At 41.0% G+C, this 19983-nt stretch overlaps 1 protein-coding gene across 14 annotated transcripts in view; it reads right to left on the reverse strand.

Annotated features, from left to right (window-relative positions):
* Window positions 1-19983, reverse strand: part of PCMTD2 (protein-L-isoaspartate (D-aspartate) O-methyltransferase domain containing 2) — a 56571-nt gene that overhangs the window by 11826 nt on the left and 24762 nt on the right. For 6 of the 14 annotated variants that reach the window (XM_081557327.1, XM_081557331.1, XM_081557330.1 and 3 more), the window contains exon 6: window positions 7398-7455. In XM_081557327.1, the coding sequence (XP_081413453.1) occupies window positions 7398-7455 (58 nt within the window). Of the gene's footprint in view, window positions 1-2359; window positions 2783-5293; window positions 5717-7397; window positions 7456-19983 lie in introns of those variants that run through there. The other 8 variants (XM_081557340.1, XM_081557333.1, XM_081557339.1 and 5 more) reach the window with 4 other exon arrangements.

Raw genomic sequence — 19983 nt, forward strand, 5'->3', positions numbered from 1 at the left:
TCTTCTTTGGAGAGAGATACTTGATGAATTTTTTCTTTTCTTTAGTTTGAAGTCAAACTTTTCTACTTTTTCGTAAGTATATTTCAGTTAGTCTTTTTTTCTAAGCTGTTTTAATCTATATTTTGAAATGTATTATGGAATTTTTTTTCTTTTCACTACATATGATTATCCCTAATATGTGTCTGTCTTTCCTTTTTGGTCTTAGTCCTATAACTAGAAGGAGTATCTGTAATGATACTCTATTAATCCTTTAGGATGTAGTGGAGGGAGGTGCTAATTTCACAGTCTATTGCTTTTCACAATTGATGATATTTTAGGGTAAGTTGATTCATTCTGTTTTGTAACTTTACAAAACAATGTTTTGTACAAAATGTAGTAACAAAGAAGGTAGCCATCTGCAAGTCAAAGACAGAGGCCTCAGGAAAAACAAACCTGCTAATAAGTTTGATCTTGGATTTCTAGCCTCTGGAATTGTAAGAAAATAAATTTATTTTGTTTCAGTCACCCAGTCTGTAATATTCTGTTTGGGCAGCCCCTGCAAACTAATAGGGGGCATTTAGTATTTTTTTTTTTTTTAATGTATTTCCCTAATTGAGAGACACTTGAACAGTTTCCATCCTTTTGCTTTTACAGACAGAGCTATATGAGTAACCTTGTACATACATCATTTTACACATACACAGCTTGGTATGTAGGATAATTGTAATTTTGATGGGATTTGTAATTTTTATAGGAATTATAATTTGTACTACACCAGAAATTATGAGCGTCACTCCCCCTAACCTTTGCCAACAGTATGTTATTTCCAGTTGGGTCTGTTACAGAAAAGATGCCAGGAATGTTGATGTACAAGTCTGTTACGGATGTGTATTTCCTTTCCTTTGGGCAAATAACTAGGAGTAAAATGGCTGGGTCTTAATGTAGGTATGATTTTAACTTTTGAAGAAACTTCCAAACTCCTCCAAGGTAGTTGTGCATTTGCATTCATGCCAGCAGTGTATGAGTTCCAGTTCTTCCACATCCACTCCAATACTTGGTATGATTAGCCTTTTCAGTTTTACCCATTCTAATAGGTGTGTAGTGCTGTCTCACTGAGATTTTAATTTGTATTTCCCTAATGACTTAAAAGAGATGGGAATACCAGACCACCTGACCTGCCTCCTGAGAAATCTATGCAGGTCAGGAAGCAACAGTTAGAACTGGACATGGAACAACAGACTGGTTCCAAATTGGCAAACTACATCAAGGCTGTATATTGTCACCCTGCTTATTTAACTTAAATGCAGAGTACATCATGGGAAATGCTGGGCTAGATGAAGCACAAGCGGGAATCAAGATTGCTGGGAGAAATATCAATAACCTCAGATATGCAGATGACACCACCCTTATGGCAGAAAACGAAGAAGAACTAAAGAGCCTCTTGATGAAAGTGAAAGAGGAGAGTGAAAAAGTTGGCTTAAAGCTCAACATTCAGAAAACTAAGCTCATGGCATCCAGTCCCAACACTTCATGGCAAATAGATGGGGAAACAATGGAAACAGTGACAGACTTTATTTTGGGGGGCTCCAAAATCACTGCAGATGGTGACTGCAGTCATGAAATTAAAAGACACTCGCTTCTTGGAAGAAAAGCTATGACCAACCTAGGCAGCATATTAAAAAGCAAAGACATTACTTTGCCAACAAAGGTCTGTCTAGTCAAAGCTATGGCTTTTCCAGTAATCATGGATGGATGTGAGAGTTGGACCATCAAGAAAGCTGAGCACCAAAGAATTGATGCTTTTGAACTGTGGTGTTGGAGAAGACTCTTGAGAGTCCCTTGGACTGCAAGGAATCCAACCAGTCAATCCTAAAGGAAATCAGTCCTGAATATTCATTGGAAGGACTGATGCTAAAGCTGAAGCTCCAATACTTTGGCCCCCTGATGCGAAGAACTGACTCATTGGAAAAGACTGATGCTGGGAAAGATTGAAGGTGGGAGAAGAAGGGGACAACAGAGGATGAGATGGTTGGATGGCATAACTGACTCAATGGACATGAGTTTGAGTACTCTAGGAGTTGGTGATGGACAGGGAGGCCTGGTATGTTGCAGTCCATGGGGTCGCAAAGAGTTGGACACAACTGATTGAACTTAACTAATTTATTAACTAATAGGAGCAATACTGTTCATACTAGTAACAAGAAATTTTTCTGCTTGCATAAAGCTTATATCAGAATGTGTAAGCCCACTGATAGTTAACAGTAAAATAAACCTAAACCAATACCTACTTATTTATTAAAACAATTGTTAATCAGCATGTTACTGAAAGAGTACATGAGGTCTGGCTGCTCACTGCTCTAAAGCCAATAAACAGGCCAGGTTGGCAGAAAGGAAAGTGTGCTTTATTTTAGATGCTGCCAACTGTGAAGAGCAGAGTGGTGGACGTCTGTCCAAAGGCCATTCCCACCACTGACATGCAGGGGATGAGAGCTTTTATAGACACAGAGGGGCTGGGGGGGTGGGAATGGGGGAGACGGGCTACACATGCAGAAACAGCACAGTCAGCTCTGACAGTCATCTTGAAATTGGTCATCAGGGTCTGAGCAGCATCATCTTGTTTTAAGTACAGTTAATCTTCAGTTCCAGGGTCAGTTTGTTCCCATTTCTTTGTGGCCAGTTCTCTGAAGTGTGGCAGCTCACGTCCTGGGTACAGTCTGGTCGTCATGTAGTTAACTTCTCCACCTGATGTTTTGGTATCTATAAGACAGCTCACAGGATGTGACTCAGAATATTATCTACAGACCTAGAGAAAGAACTAACGGTCCTTGATGATGCTTAATGACAGTATTATTATTGTTTAGTCTCCTTTGACTGTTTTCTTTTGTTTCAGCATTTCTCATTTCTCTGATTAAACTTACTTTTTGACTGAAACTTTCCACGGACAAAAGGCAGGCGGAGGACATGGTGGGAGAGGGGGACCTAGGACAACAGGATCCTGCTGTGTTTCAAGCACAGACATACATTCAAGGAAAGATTAAAACAACTGAATGAACCCAGCAATCACAAATCCCGCCTGTTTACCAAGAATGCTGCCTCGTAGTTCTGGTATCGGAGGCACGGCCTGTCTGGGGACATCTCTCTGTCATGGGATCCTGTCTTCAGACACGCAGCATGGCCATGTTTTCTCAGAATAAGGACTTGCAAGAATGACTACACATGGATTTTACCAAATATTTTACCTTTCATTAAAAAATTTTTGTTTTTTATATTTGTAATTTATTTATCATAACATTTGGCTGGGGCCAGTCTAGCACAAGGGATATTTTAAGTGTGGCATGTGGATCTAGTTCTGTGATCAGGGAATGAACCTGGGTCCCCTGCACTGTAAGTGCAGACTGTTAGCCACTGGACCACCAGGGAAGTCCCTACCATGTCCTTTAATCACTGCTGACCTTCCTGGGAAGAGGTTGGAGTAAAACAGGAGGAGAAGATCCTATAAAGCACTGATTAATTCATTAATCCAAAAATATTCAAATTTTAAGGGAAAACAGCATGTCCTCTGTCTGCTTCCTGTCTATAGAAAACCTTTAGACTCCCAGGCTTCTCTGAGTTCCAAAGAGTACATTTAACAAGAGAAGTGAGAACATGCAGAAAGAAAAAAAAAACTGTCAAAGAAGACAAAACAATAACTTAGCAATTAAACAAAGTCACGGACCTATGTTCCTCAGGGCTGTAGATAATATTCCTGTATGTATAATCCCCAAGGATTATCCTCTTGTTATCTCCCATCCTTCCTTCCTTTCCCAATATACATGGGAATCTGTACCTCTAACCTATACACGAAAATCTATATCTCTAGGAGAGAATCGACAAAAATTATCTCCTACCTTCCCTCTTTGTATACAAAGAAAACTGTATCTGAGATACATAATCCACCAGGACTTGATGCTCACCACTCTGACCTTCTGTAGCAAAAAATCCAAAAAAGAGTAGACATAGCTCATAGATACGTTATACCTGAATCAGGCATGTTATACCTGAATCAGGCGGCTATATACGAAAACAATCAGAACACTGCAACTATACTACAACATAACATCAGCATGCTATTCAAGAGAAGGAAAAAGAAGCAGTGCCTACTTTATTCCTCCCGACTTCCCTGTCAGGCTTAGGTCCCACTGCTGGACTAGGGTGAGTCTGACACAACCTGACAGGGTGCCCTTCACTGAACCTTTTTTAAACATCTACTGTCTGCCATGTTCTGGCTCGGACCAGACTCCCCAGCAGGATCCAGGCCTCCAGGGACTTGGGAGCAAATATTATGAACCCTGCACATGCCCTGCTGCTGGGCATCCCAGCTCAAGCCTCCTATCTGGAGTGCAGCCTCCTAGGCACCTGAGCACACTCAGCAAGTTTCTGTGGACCCAGCAGGAGTTAGTCCAGGGTGTGTGTGTGTGTGTGTGTGTGTGTGTGTGTGTGTGTGTGTGTGTGTGTGTGTGTGATGCTTTACAGGGGAAAAATAGTGAACACAAGCCCTTAGGTGTTTGCTCAGGTACAGTTCACTCTAATCCACAGCCCAGGATGCTGACTTTCCCGGGAACCAGAGATGTGCTTTAAAAAGGCAGTCATCTGTAAACATTTCCTGTAACTACAACTGGATCAAAGAGGCTGACCAGCACCTCTAATACACAAGGCCTGGGGTTTCTGTTAATGACAGCTGCCCTCAGGAAAACTCCCAGGGTTGGGGGTTGCAGAGATAAATTCCAAACACAACAGGGTTTCAAGAAGCCAACAGATATTCCTCACACCATTTAATCTAAAGGAAACAAGAAAAAAAAAAGCAAACCTCCGTCACTGGAATAGATGCATAGCATCCCTAATTGCTGCAGGAATGCCAATCAAAACAACAATGGTGAAATCAAATCCCACCAGTCAGACTGCTATTCTCACAAGTCTACAAACAAATGCAGGAGAGAGCTGGCATGTGAGGTAACCCACTACATGTTCAGTGGAAACAGACATTGACAACAGCCACTAGAAAGCACAGCCTCCGAATGTCAAGAAAAAAAAAATCTCTTAAGAGAGCCAATCCTAGTGTTGTAGCCACGCATTCCGGGAAACAAACTCACTCAGAAGGACAATGCAGATAGTGGAGTGCAGCTTATTACACCAGTGAGCCCAAGGCAGGGTCTCCTCTTAGCCAAGGACCCCGACCAGTTTTTGTGAAAACCTTATATACCCTAAGTGTACGTGCTCAAACCCACCTCCCGAAATTCTCTGAAAATAGTCTGAACAAAGGAAAAGAAAGATACAATCAAAGTTAACAGGTGATTTGTATGCCTTAAGCCATAACAGTGGACAATTATCCATAGGCCTGTGGTCATACCCCAATAAGCATAATAGAATTCATGATTCTATTCAGTTACACAGACAATTAGGGTATTCTTTTAGGCAACAGATAGTCTAGGTATGAGCCCTGGAGCTCTTCCATGAGGGAGGTCTGGTTTTCCCGTTGGTATGTTGTTTCCATAGATACTGGGCATATAGCTCAAAAGTCCACAGTCCAGCCCAAGATGGAGTCCTGCTTCCAAGATGGAGCCTGTTCTGTCTGTTTCCTCCTTTACTAGGATCAGACGTCCCCACACCTGGGCCAATATCCTGAGAAAGTCATCATTCAATAAAATCACGTGCAGCCCAACATTCACTGCAGCTCTACTTGCAACAGCCAAAACAGAACCTGCAAAATGTCCACTGACAGATTAAAGGTTAAAGAAGATGTGTTACATATAGACAATGGACTATTACTCAGCCATGAAAAAGCACCACTGAAATTATGAAATTATGCCACTGTTCGCTAGGAAGATGGAAACTTGAAGGATGATACACTAAGTGAAATCAGCCAGACTAGTTTCTGAAAGGAAGACAACAGCCTTTGATGTCTGGTAGGAAAAATTTAAAAAGAGACACAAAGGAACTAAGTTACAACCCAAAAGGAGACTCTCAGAATTCAAACACAGAGGGTTCCCGTAAAAAAAAAAAAAAAGGGGCAGGGATGAATTCAGAGGTAGGGATTTACATATACACAGAAATCTGTAGCTGTAACAGATAAACCAAAAGGATTATCTCTTTCCTTCCTTCCATATATACACAGAAAACTGTAGCTGTCATAGATGCTCAAGAAGGACCTGATGTTCAGCAAGTGGAACTTTGCCTGAGCTTCTGCAATAATCGCTATGGCAAAAGAATTCAAAAAGGAACAGATACACTGTATATATATGTCATAACTGAATCAGGCAGTTGTACGCTAACAGCAAGCACAAAACTGCAAATTGACTGTACTCTGACATAGCTTCAGCATGAGATTAAAGAAAACAAAAAGAAAAAAATCAATGCCTAATTTATTCCCTGCAACCTCCTTGATTTGGGCTGCTATTCCATCCTTGGAGCCTGAGCTGGCTTGTGTCTCATGTTTGAACTGGGGTGGGGTTGAGAATACAGCCAAACTATTAAAAAAAAGATGGGTAACCCTATGATTTTGACCCTGTAAAGTATAACAGCTAAGACTGGGAATCAAGCGAACCCTATGAGTTTGACCCTGTAAAGTATAACAGCTAAGACTGGGAATCAAGCGAATTGTAGAAGCACAGTTAAATTGACACAGACTATGTGGTACATGTACACAACACAGTATTTCTCAACCATAAGGAAAGTGGGAAATAATGCCAAGGCTGGCCACAGGAAAGAAAGTAGAGATGATCATTCCGTGTGAAGTAAGGGACACAGAAATAGACAAGTATCAGTATCATATGATATCACCTCTAGGTGTAATCTAAAGATGGATACCATGGAACTTCTTGCCTGGAGAGAGAGCCTCCCAGACTTAGAAAAGAAACTTCTAATCACCAAGATATAAAGATGCGGGGCATGGAGAAATGAGTTGCTTCAGACTAATATATGCACACTATTAGTTACAAAATAAATGACCAGGACCCACTGTATAACACAAGGACACTTACTCCACACTCTATAATAACCTATATGGAAAAATATATATATCAATAGAAGTGAAACTAGTTGTTATAGAAGGAAAAAAACCACCCACAAGACTGTAATTCACCTATATACTCCAGTTCAAGTGATGCGATAAAAACAGCAAAAGCAAAAAAGAAATGCTGACTCTATTTCCCTGAGGACATAGTGACCTGGGCTGGTGTCACATCCCTGGAGCCTGATTAGCTTGGGTCCCAAGGCTGGAGTGTCCTGGGGCTGAGGGAGCTGGGAGCATGTGGCAGACAGTGTGCTCCCACAATGAACCTGGAGTGCCTGTTGCCCTCCAGATACACGTGGGATAATTTAAGGGATTGGAATGAACATATACACATTAATATATATCAAATAGCTGATCAAAAAGTACTTACCGAATAGCATAGGGAAGTGTATTGAACACACTGTGGTCATCTATAACTGAAAATGAAACTAAAAGAGAATAGATAAACGTCTATGTATTAATATAACTGAATCAAGTTCCTGTACATCTGAAACAAGCACAACATTAGAAATCAATTATATTCCAATAGAAAATAACAAAGAAATTACAGTTATGATACAGTTGAATGTGTAGCTTGAGGTGTCCTGCACTTTTCTTATAAGGCTACTGAAGTTACATGTTTCTGCCTAATATATTTGCTACTGGTGATGAAGACAAATAATATCACTTGTAGAGACCTATTTTTGTATAATGGTAGAAGTTTTGAATTTTATGGGGTATTTTGTCAAGTACTGAAATAAAAATGACTTCACCATTTTAACTAAAAAAAAAAAAAAGTGCGGCATAAAGAAGTGCTGCCGCCTTGTGGCCATTTTCTGTAACAACACCATGGAGAGCTGCTCGGCTGGGCACATTCAAGAGGATTCAAGGTCAGTTTTCCAGTGGTCATGTATGGATGTGCGAGTTGGGACGGTGAAGAAAGCTGAGGGCCGAAGAATTGATGCTTTTGAACTGTGGTGTTGGAGAAGACTTTTGAGAGTCCCTTGGACTGCAAGGAGATCCAATCAATCCATCCTAAAAGAGATCAATCCTGGGTGTTCATTGGAAGGTCTGATATTGAAGCTGAAACTCCAATACTTTGGCCACCTCATGCGAAGGGTTGACTCATTGGAAAAGACCCTAATGCTGGGAAGGATTGGGGGCGGGAGGAGAAGGGACGACAGAGGATGAGATGGTTGGATGGCATCACCGACTCGATGGACATGGGTTTGGGTAGACTACGGGAGTTGGTGATGGACAGAGAGGCCTGGCGTGCTGCAATTCATGGGGTCGCAAAGAGTTGGACACGACTGAGCGACTGAACTGAACTGAACTGAGCTGTCAACTGAAAAATATAGTCACACCTTAAAGTAGAAAGTTATTTTACTTGGTGGGAATGTTTACAACTCCAAGCCTGGGAGACAGCATCTCAGTAGCTCTGAGAAAACTGCTCCAAGGAGGCAGGAGGGGGAATCAGGCTATATACAAGTTTGCAACAGAGGGAGCAGGCAGTCTGAACAGCAAAGATCAGATATCAAGCTAAGGAATTTGGCATTCTATGTATGGGAAGATGCAAACCGCTAGGCTCACTGCATTCATTCCTTTCTTATGCACCTCAGCCATCTGGGGCCAATCCTGTTTCTTTGTTCACCTTGCTTTCATTCCCAGCTCCTCAGCAATCTCAGTGGGGGGGTGGCAGTATCCGCTGGATCTCAGTTTTGGGAGCCCTCATTTTTTTTTAATTTATTTATTTTTTAATTGAAGGATAATTGCTTTACAGAATTTTGTTTTCTGTCAAACCTCAACATGAATCAGCCGTAGGTATACATATATCCCCTCCCTCTTGAAACTCCCTCCCATCTCCCTCGCCATCCCACCCCTCTAGGTTGATACAGAGCCCTTGTTTGAGTTTCTTGAGCCATATAGCAAATTCCCCTTGGCTATCTATTTTACATATGGTAATGTAAGTTTCCATGTTACTCTTTGCATACATCTCACCCTCTCCTCCCCTTTCCCCATGTCCATAAGTCTATTCTCTATGTCTGTTTCTCCATTACTGCCCTGTAAATAAATTCTTCAGTACCATTTTTCTATATTCCATATATGTGGGTTAGAATATGATATTATCTTTCTCTTTCTGATTTACTTCACTCTGTATAACAGGTTCTAGGTTCATCCACTTCATTAGAACTGACTCAAATGCATTCCTTTTTATGGCAGAGTATATTCCATTGTGTATATGTACCACAACTTCTTTTTCCATTCATCTGTTGATGTACATCTAGGTTGCTTTCATGTTCTAGCTATTGTAAATAGTGCTGCAGTGAACAATGGGATACATGTATCTTTTTCAATTTTGGCTTCCTCAGGGTATATGCCTAGGAGTGGGATTTTGGGGTCATATGGTGGTTTTATTCCTAGTTTTTTAAGGAATCTCCATACCATGTTCCATAGTGGCTGTATCAATTTACATTCCCACCAACAGTGCAAGAGTGTTCCCTTTTCTCCACACCCTCTCCAGCGTTTATTGTTTATAGACCTTTTGATGATGGCCATTCTGACTGGTGTGAGATGATATCTCACTGTAGTTTTGATTTGCATTTCTCTAATAATGAGCAATGTTAAGCACCTTTTCACTTGTTTGTTAGCCATCTGTAAGTCTTGTTGGAGAAATGTCTGCTTAGGTCTTTTTCCCACTTTTTGATTGGGTTGTTTTTCTGGTATTGAGTTGTATGAGCTACTTGTACATTTTGGAAATTAATCCTCTGTCAGTTGTTTCATTTGCTATTATTTTCTCCCATTCTAAGGGTTGTCTTTTCACCTTGCTTATAGTTTCCTTTGCTGTGCAAAAGCTTTTAGGTTTAATCAGGTCCCACTTTTTTACTTTTGTTTTTATTTCCATTACTCTAGGAGGTGGGTCATAGAGGACTTGCTTTGATTTATGTGGGAGCCCTCACTGACATCTGGAGGCCAGAAATTGCTGATGGCTGTGACATTTCTTGTTTATTAATATGGCAGGAGATATTTTCATTTCACAAAGTAAAAACACCTGCCCTCCTAAGGCATGGAGGAATGCCTTAGGGGTGGTCATTGGAAAAGAATTCAAAACAAGGCAAGCATTAATGAAGCCAATTTCAAAAGTACGTATAACTCACACCCTTTAAAATAATCACAAGATGTCAACATCACTATTTAGTTCAGTTCAGTTCAGTTCAATCAGTCGTGTCCGACTCTGTGACCCCATGGACTACAACACGACAGGCCTCCCTGTCCATCACCAACTCCTGGAGTTAACTCAAACTCATGTCCATTGAGTCAGTGATGCCATCCAACCATCTCATCCTCTGACATCCCCTTCTCCTCCTGCCTTCAATCTTTTTCAGCATTAGGGTCTTTTCAAATCAGTCAGTTCTTCACATCAGGTGGCCAAAGTATTGGAGTTTCAGCTTCAGCATCAGTCCTTCCAATGAACACCCAGGACTGATCTCCTTTAGGATGGACTGGTTGGATCTCCTTGCAGTCCAAGGGACTCTCAAGAGTCTTCTCCAACACCACAGTTCAAAAGCATCAATTCTTCGGTGCTCAGCTTTCTTTATAGTCTAACTCTCTCACATCCATACATGACTACTGGAAAAACCATAGCTTTGACTAGATGGACCTTTGTTGGCAAAGTAATGTCTCTGCTTTTTAATATGCTGTCTAGGGTGGTCATAGCTTTTCTTCCAAGGAGCAAGTGTCTTTTAATTTCATGGCTGCAGTCACCATCTGCAGTGATTTTGGAGCCCCAAAAATAAAGTATATCACTGTTTCCACTGTTTCCCCTTCTATTTGCCATAAAGTGATGGGACCGGACACCACGATCTTAGTTTGCTGAATCTTGAGTTTTAAGCCACCTTATCACACTCCTCTTTCATTTTCATCATGAGGCTCTTTAGTTCTTCTTCGCTTTCTGCCATAAGGGTAGTGTCATCTGCATATCTGAGGTTATTGTTATTTCTCTCGGCAATCTTGATTCCAGCTTGTGCTTCATCCAGCCTGGCATTTAGGATGATGTACTCTGCATATAAGTTAAATAAGCAGGGTAACAATATACAGCCTTGATGTACTTCTTTCCCGACCTGGAACTAGACTATTAATAAGAACAAAGCAACCAAGGGATGCTTAACTTTGTAGTTTGGATGAAATGAGATTTTGCTATAGCTGGATGGGATCCCTGATGGATTAATAGACCCTGTTTCATGACAGATTAGTAGGTAATCGGCTGCTAAAACTTCAATAAAAAAATGGGAGGATAAAACGGATGGCAAAGAATCAGATGCAGATGAGAATCCTCCTGATTCTTTTGACTTAGTGCCAGTGGGAGGAATGGCTAAAACAAAGTTTGGCATAACTGTTTCTCCTCAAAAGGACATTTAGCCTCATTGTAACAGATTAACGTATAAATGCTATGGCTATTAAAGAAACAGTAAGCTGATTCTAATGTTCATAATTCTAAAAAGGTGTCAAGTCCTCACTGCAGGCTTCTTGCTACATGAATAAATAAAGAACATGGAGCCTCCATTTGCATTGCCATGTTTCCATTCCATGTAAGAATACTGATCACATTCATTGTATTCTGTTGTTAGTTTTATAAGATTTTTCTTCAAAACAAAATCTTCATAAATTTGTAGTGAGCTTGGATTTATTAACATGGTAGAATTGGTTGTGTTATCCTAATGAATTTTGATGAGTGATTTTGGGGATTAATATTTTTTTAATATATAGGGTAACTGTTAGTAGTTTTTGGTAATGCAACAGCTATGGCTACTAAGCAGGATGCTGAGGTTTGAGTTAAAAATTGTCTTAGGTATATTTCCTTTCTTTAATGATGGAAATACAGAGTAAAATCACAATGCAATATTTGTTCACCTTCACTAAATGATTATAATCAAGATCAAAATATTAACAGCAATGTAGAAAACTGGAAACCTTACACTTTGCCTGTGGATATGGAAAATAGTACAGACTATATGTACAATAGGTTGGCATTTCCTCAGAAATATAAAAATATACTTACTGTTTACTTCACCAACTCCATTCTCAGATATATACATCAATGAACTGAAAACAGATGTTCAAACAACAACGGGTACACAAACATTCATAGCAACATTATTCACAACAGCCCAAAGGTAGAACCCATTCAACTATCCATCAGTGGATGCAAAATATGCAAAATATGCATATGCAAAATAGGGTACATGCAAAAGCTTCAACAATATTCTACCATACAAAAAATACAGTGAAATGGTGCAGTCACTATGCAAGACATTAAAGAAATTCCTCAAAAGCTAACAAATGGAATTAGCATACAATATGTCAATTCCAATTCAGGTTATGTACCCAAAAGATTTGAGAAAACATGCTGAAAAAAATAAACATATTTCTACACTCATATTCACAACAGCGTTATTCACACTGGCCAACAAACAGAAGGAATCCAAGTGTCCATGGACAGACAATTCCATAAACAAACTGTGGTGTACACACAGTGGAATATGATTCAGCCTTTAAAAGTAGGTAATTCTGACAATGCTATAATGTGGATGATTATAGTCATTATGTTAAGTGAAACAAACCAGACCAAAAAAAGACAAACATTCTGTGATTACACTAGTATGAGATAGTGGAATCAACTCAAAGCAAGTCAAATTCAAAGACATAACAGGGGTTGAATAGAGCTGATGTTTCATGGACATAGTTTCACTTGGGGAAACTGACTTCCCATGATATCTCCAAAACCTGTTACATAAATAACTGGAAACCATATGCAATCAAGTGAAAGTAGAAAGAAATTTTACAATTTATACCAAATTCACTCAAACTTCTCAGCAGACAAAATGTGAAGCTGTATCTATAGTACCTGTTTTGCTTATGAATTTTAACAAAAAAACTAAAGTCTATCCAAAAAAGGCTATAAAATTTATAACATGACCTTTAAAAAATTAAAACTTTAAACTCATAAAAGACCTTATTCAGAAAACCGAAACACAAGCCACAGAGAAATACATTTACAAAATACATATCTGATAAACGCTTGTACTCAATACCAAAAAATCTGTAACAAACAACCTCATTAAAGATGTATAAATGTGAACACCAGGCCAAAGAAAACATACAGATAGTAAATAAACATACCAAAAATACTAAAAATCATATTTCATTAGGAAATTACAAATTAAAACTACAGTGAAGTACCACTGCATACCTATTAAAACCAGTAAACTCAAAAAACAAAAACAAAAAAGACCCCAGGGGCTTCCTTGGTGGCTCAGTGGTAAAGAATCCACCTGACAATCCAAGAGACTCAAGTTCAATCCCTTATCCGGGAAGATCCCACATGCCACGGAGCAACTTAGCTGTTTTTTTCCAAAGCTAAACAAGGTTCACCTGAGGATTGAACATTGCATGTCTAGTATTTAGAAAACGGCTTTGAAAAAGTGTCCAAACAAAAACCATCCTGCAATCACACACAGCGGCTCCACCTGTAACAGCTACAAGCTTTCAAATATCAGGATGTCTTCCATAGATGACTATGTACGCAAATGGATACATCCAAAGTGAGGGGGAGCAAATGCTACCCCAAAATACACCTTTTCAGCATGAGAATTATTTGGAGCTAAGCCTTTTTAAGAGGACACATGATGATCTTTGAAGCCCAAGTCAAGATGGCTTTTCAGTGAGTCACATTTACAAAAGAAGTCTCCACTTCAAAGGAAGTCTCTATACCAGATAGAAGGAAGACAGTCTTGAGAAACTACTGATAGGAGAGGCTAAGGTATAAATCTGCACAACAACCACACCCTTCCTTTCTTGGTTTTATTTTTTTAACGTTTATTTTTTTGTTTATGTGGCTGCACCGGGTTGACCTTCCTAGAAGCAAGACAGATATTCAGCTGCGGCACGTGGACTCTTGGTGGTGGCATGTGAGATCTAGTTTCCTGACCACACACAGAACCTGGGCCCCCTTCTTTGGGAGGGCAGAGTCTCAGCCACTGGACCACCAGGGAAGTCCCTGTTTTGTTTTTAGATGAAGATGGTATCTAAGGTGATATCCTGGGGCATTTCAAGCACAGACTCAATTTCCTGCATTTCTCCAAAGCACACACAAGGTACACGTTACTAAACTGGTCTGCACAAATGAAGGTAGTTCATACTACAACACTGTACGCTTACAATGATTTAAATGGTAAATGGCAGGTTATCTATTTTTAATTACAATGGGAAAAAAAGAATGTAGTATGGATACATGTTATAGCATGAATAAACATTACAAATATCTTTAGTGAAAAAAATCCATACAGAAAAGGCCACCCAGATCACATATTCACCTTGACGGTTTTAAATCCACAAGGTTGTCCAAATGACTGAAAATCTCAGTAACACTCCAAACAAAAATTAGAGGAGGATGGGAAAAATGATACATTCATACACTCGGGCAATTGCTGAAAGTACAAGTAGGCCTATGGATTACATTATAATGTGGAAACCATGTGACTTTCTGAGTTCAGGGGTTATGTGCTGCTTGCACAGAAGAATGCGTCCATTTTGGATAAAACACAGTATTTTAGGTGATGTGGCAAATGTACTTTTTACCATTATTATGAGTTTTCTGTACATTTTAAATTCAGTCAGTTCAGTTCAGTTGCTCAGTCATGTCCGACTCTTTGTGACCCCATGAACTGCAGCACACCAGGCCTCCCTGTCCATCACTAATTCCCGGAGTTTACTCAAACTCACATCCATTGAGTCGGTGATGCCATCCAACCACCTCATCCTCTGCTGTCCCCTTCTCCTCCTGCCTTCAATCTTTCCCAGCATCAGGGTCTTTTCAAATGAGTCAGCTCTTCACATCAGGTGGCCAAAGTATTGGAGTTTCAGCTTCAATATCAGTCCTTCCAATGAATATTCAGGACTGATTTCCTTTAGGATGGACTGCTTGGATCTCCTTGCAGTCCAAGGGACTCTCAAAAGTCTTCTCCAACACCACAGTTCAAAAGTATCAATTCTTCCGCACTCAGCTGTAGTCCACCTCTCACATCCATACATGACTACTGGAAAAACCATAGCCTTGACTAAACAGACCTTTGTTGGCAAAGTAACGCCTCTGCTTCTTAATATGCTGTCTAGGTTGGTCATAACTTTTCTTCCAAGGAGCAAGTGTCTTTTAATTTCATGGCTGCAGTCACCATCTGCAGTGATTTTGGAGCCCCCCAAAATAAAATCTGTCACTGTTTCCCCATCTATTTGCCATGAAGTGATGGGACCAGATGCCATGATCTTAGTTTTTTTGAATGTTGAGTTTTAAGCCAACTTTTTCACTCTCCTCTTTCACTTTCATCGAGAGGCTCTTTAGTTCTTCTTCACTTTCTGCCATAAGAGTGGTGTCATCTGCATATTTGAGATTATTGGTATTTCTCCCAGCAATCTTGACTCCAGCTTGTGCTTCCTCTAGCCTGGCATTTCGCATGATGTACTCTGCATATGTTAAATAAGCAGGGTGACAATATACAGCCTTGACGTACTCCTTGCCCAATCTGGAACCAGTCTGTTGTTCCATGTCCAGTTCTAACTGGTGCTTCTTGACCTGCATAAAGATTTCTCAGGAGGCAATGCTGAGCAAATCCTGCCACACTAAGACCACGTCCACGTGGAGCCGCAGGGTTCCTGCTCTCCAGTGCCAGGGCACCTGCAGCCTGGAGTCCCCTCTCCTGAAAACACCAGGGAGGAAGTGGTGCCCTGTAAAGCCACTGGCAATGCCACGGTGCCTGAACTTCCTCTGCACAGAGACCACACCAAGCTGGACTCACTGCGACCAGTACGGCCAAGAGGACCGCCTGGCAGACCTGACTTGGGCCTTGGGCCTGGATGTGCTGCAAGCCCCTGCAAACAACACAAGTTTTTAAATGGAAAAAGGACTTAATAGTCCTTTTTGTATGTCTTCTCCAGATAAGACATACAAATGGTCAACAAACACGTAGAAAGATGTTAAATATCATTAGCCATGATGTAAATGCAAATTAACACCATAATACCATATCCTCCAATACCAGAGGACCTACAACCAAGAAAACTAAAAATAACAAAATGTTGGGGAAAATGTACAGAAATTGAATAGTTTCTCATGGGCAAATGAATAAGTTGTGGAAATGGGTGGTGAGAATATGTGTACAACAAAGTGAGGGGAATTAATGCTACAGACTGTGTATTTAAATGGTTTTAATGCTCAATGTTATGTTATTTCTAATTGCAATGAAAAGATGAATGAAGCAGTTATGATACATGTTACAACATGGATGAATATTGAAGACGTTAAGTCAAATAAGTCATACACAAAAGGCCACCCAGGTCCTAATCAACCTTTGTGCTTTAAATCCACAAAGGTTTTGAAAAGGAGGGAAAGTGTCACCAGTAGCTGCAGAAAAAGAAAACTGAATCAGCATGGGAAAAGACTTCTGTACAGCTGGGGCAAGGGTGAAGGTTGAAGGGGCCTGTGGACAGGATTATAAGGTGGAATCATGAAATTTCCTCTTTGGGGGTTTCTGTGCTGCTTCCCTGGTAGGGTACCCTAGTATGGGGTAAAACACACTAGAGTATTATATGTGACGTGGCAAATGGGAGTACTTTGTACTGCTACTTACATTTTTTTATACACTTGAAATGACTGGAAGGTAAACTACTTTTCAAAAGAACCACGTCAAAACCGTGTTTAAAAAAGCAGAGAAGGCATCAAACTTCATTACAGAGGCCAAGCCTTAACCAGATTCAGTTCACCCAAAGAGGTGATGCTAATTGCTCTTAACAGGAGTTCACGTGTTATCAAGAGGCATGCTGGGAAGATTATAATAGGGGCCACTATGTCTTGGGTGCTGTGGAAGACGTCAATGTAGTAGAAATAGTGGGATATCTGTATTCTAGTTTTCCACATCAAGCCGCCAAAAAACTGTTAGAATAAATGAATTCAGTAACGCTGCCAGGTACAAAAATCAATTTTCTATACACCAATAATGTGCCATTAGAAAGAAAAATTAAGCACTTCCCTGGTGGTTCAGTGGTTGAGAATCCACCTGCCAATCCAGGGACATGGGTTCTATCCCTTATCCGGGAAGATTCCACATACCATGGGCCAATTAAGCCCGTGAGCCACAACTACTAAAGCCTGTGCCCTAGAACCCATGCTCCTCAACTAAAGAGTAGCGCCCACCCCAATCCGGCTCACCGCAATTAGAGACAGCACGTGCAAAGCAACAAAGAAAGAGAAATTAAGAAAGCAATCCCAAATAATACCTAGGTATAAATTTAACTAAGGATGTGAAAGCACATTGAACAGACACAAATAAATGGAAAGCTATCCTGTGCTCAGGGACACAAAGAATATGGTTACAATGTCCATTCTACCCAAAGCAATATTCAAATGCAAAACAAACCTGGTCAAATTTCAATGGCATTTTCCACAGAAACAGAACATTCTGAACATTTGTGTGGAAACACCAAGGCCTCTGAACAGCTTTGGCTGTTCTGAGAAAAGAGAAAAGGAAGGCATCTCCCTCTCAGACTTCACCCTATGTGATGTAGCCAATTCTCCAAAAAAGTGTGGACTTGGCCCAAAAACGGGTACACAGAGCACAGGAACAGAACAGAGAGACTAAAAATAACCCTATGGGCATGTGGTCAGTTAACTCACAGGAAAGCAGCAAAGAACACACACTGGGGAAAGGGCAGTCTGCTCAATAAACCGTGCCACACACCAAAGAACACTATGCTCTGTCTACACCACACACAAAAAGCCAGTTTTCCACCTCAAGCCCTTCCTCTCCTGGGTCCTCTGAAGGCAGACACCCTCAGCAGTCAGTCACACACCAGAACTTTCCTCCCCATTTTTCCTCACTTTTTCCTTCCACTACCTCCTGGCAGGTCCTGAGGAGACCAAGCTCCTGTCCATGTGAACTGGACGCCACAAGGTCCTAAGGCTGAATCTCCAGTGGGTCCTGAGGAGACCAGGCTCCCATCAGTGTGGACTCACCCCCAGGTTGTCTTGAAGCCCAGGCTGTCAGCAAGGACTCAGATCCCAGCGTTCCACAAGCCGAAGCCCCAGCAGGTCCTGAGACAGGGATCCCGTCAGCTGAGTGCAGAGCTACATCTGTGGGCACAGCGTGCTTTCCCAAACTGACTCAGGGTGGTGAGCTCTGCGTTCCCTGACAGCCAATGGGAAAGTGCAGACACGGCCTCTCTCACAGGTCAGAGCAGGCCCTGCCCCGAGGGTGGTTCTACAGCAGACAATAAATGGTAAAAATTCAAACTGAAATAGAGACGAGTATCTCATGATTTCTCCAAAAGTTACAGAACAATTAACTGGAAACCATATGAAATGAAATGATTGTGAATACAAACCGTAAAACTTATTCCAAATTCACTCAAATTTATTAACAGACATTTAAAATGCAAAACTGTGAACCGTGAACTTCCAGATGTTCAAGCTGGTTTTAAAAAAGGCAGAGGAACCAGAGATCAAATTGCCAACATCCGATGGATCATTGAAAAAGCAAGAGAGTTTCAGAAAAACATCTACCTCTGCTTTATTGACCATGCCAAAGTCTTTGACTGTGTGGATCACAATAAACTGTGGAAAATTCTCCAAGAGGTGGGAATACCAGACCACCTGACCTGCCTCTTGAGAAACCTGTATGCGGGTCAGGAAGCAACAGTTAGAACTGGACGTGGAACAACAGACTGGTTCCAAATAGGAAAAGGAGTACATCAAGGCTGTATATTGTCACCCTGCTTATTTAACTTATATGCAGAGTACATCATGAGAAACGGTGGGCTGGAGGAAGCACAAGCTGGAATCAAGATTGCCGGGAGAAATATCAATAACCTCAGATAGGCAGATGACACCACCCTTATGACAGAAAGTGAAGAAGAACTAAAGAGCCTCTTGATGAAAGTGAAAGAGGAGAGTGAAAAAGTTGGCTTAAAGCTCAACATTCAGAAAACTACGATCATGGCATCCAATCCCATCACTTCATGGCAGATAGATGGACAAACAGTGGAAACAGTGGCTGACTTTATTTTTTGGGGCTCCCAAATCACTGCAGATGGTGATTGCAGCCATGAAATTAAAAGACACTTACTCCTTGGAAGGAAAGTTATGACCAACTTAGCGTATTAAGAAGCAGAGACATTACTTTGCCAACAAAGGTCCGTCTAGTCAAGGCTATGGTTTTTCCAATGGTCATGTATGGATGTGAGAGTTGGACGGTGAAGAAAGCTGAGCGCCGAAGAATTGATGCTTTTGAACTGTGGTGTTGGAGAAGACTCTTGAGAGTTCCTTTCGACTGCAAGGAGATCCAACCAGTCCATCCTAAAGGAGATCGATCAGTCCTGGGTGTTCATTGGAAGGACTGATGTTGAAGCTGAAACTCCAATACTTTGGTCACCTGATGCGAAGAACTGACTCATTGGAAAAGATCCTGATGCTGAAAAAGATTGAGAGCAGGAAGAGAAGGGGACGATAGAGGATGAGATGGTTGGATGGCATCATCAACTCGATGGACATGGGTTTGGGTGGACTCCGGGAGTTGGTGATGGACAGGGAGGCCTGGCATGCTGCGGTTCATGGGGTTGCAAAGAGTCGGACACGACTGAGCGACTGAACTGAATTGAAAATGCAAAACTACACAGAAACATAGAAAAAAATCTACATGACCTTGGCTTTGCTCTGCACATCATGAGTTCTGAGTTTTAACACACAGAAAGCCAGTATGCAGAAGAAAAAAATACTGTGGACTTTGACAGGGCCTACATGGGGGCGTATGGTTAAAATGGCTCATTATGTTGACCTCGCAAACAAAGAATAAAATCACAGTCACTCATGAGACTGACCAAATCGCCCAAACGACATTCTGTTTCCCGCTGGCGCCTACCTTCTCGAGGCTAGG

This window comes from Giraffa tippelskirchi, chromosome 13 (genome assembly GCF_054371585.1).
Source record: "Giraffa tippelskirchi isolate mGirTip1 chromosome 13, T2T-mGirTip1v1.2.pri, whole genome shotgun sequence".
Lineage (NCBI taxonomy): Eukaryota > Metazoa > Chordata > Mammalia > Artiodactyla > Giraffidae > Giraffa > Giraffa tippelskirchi.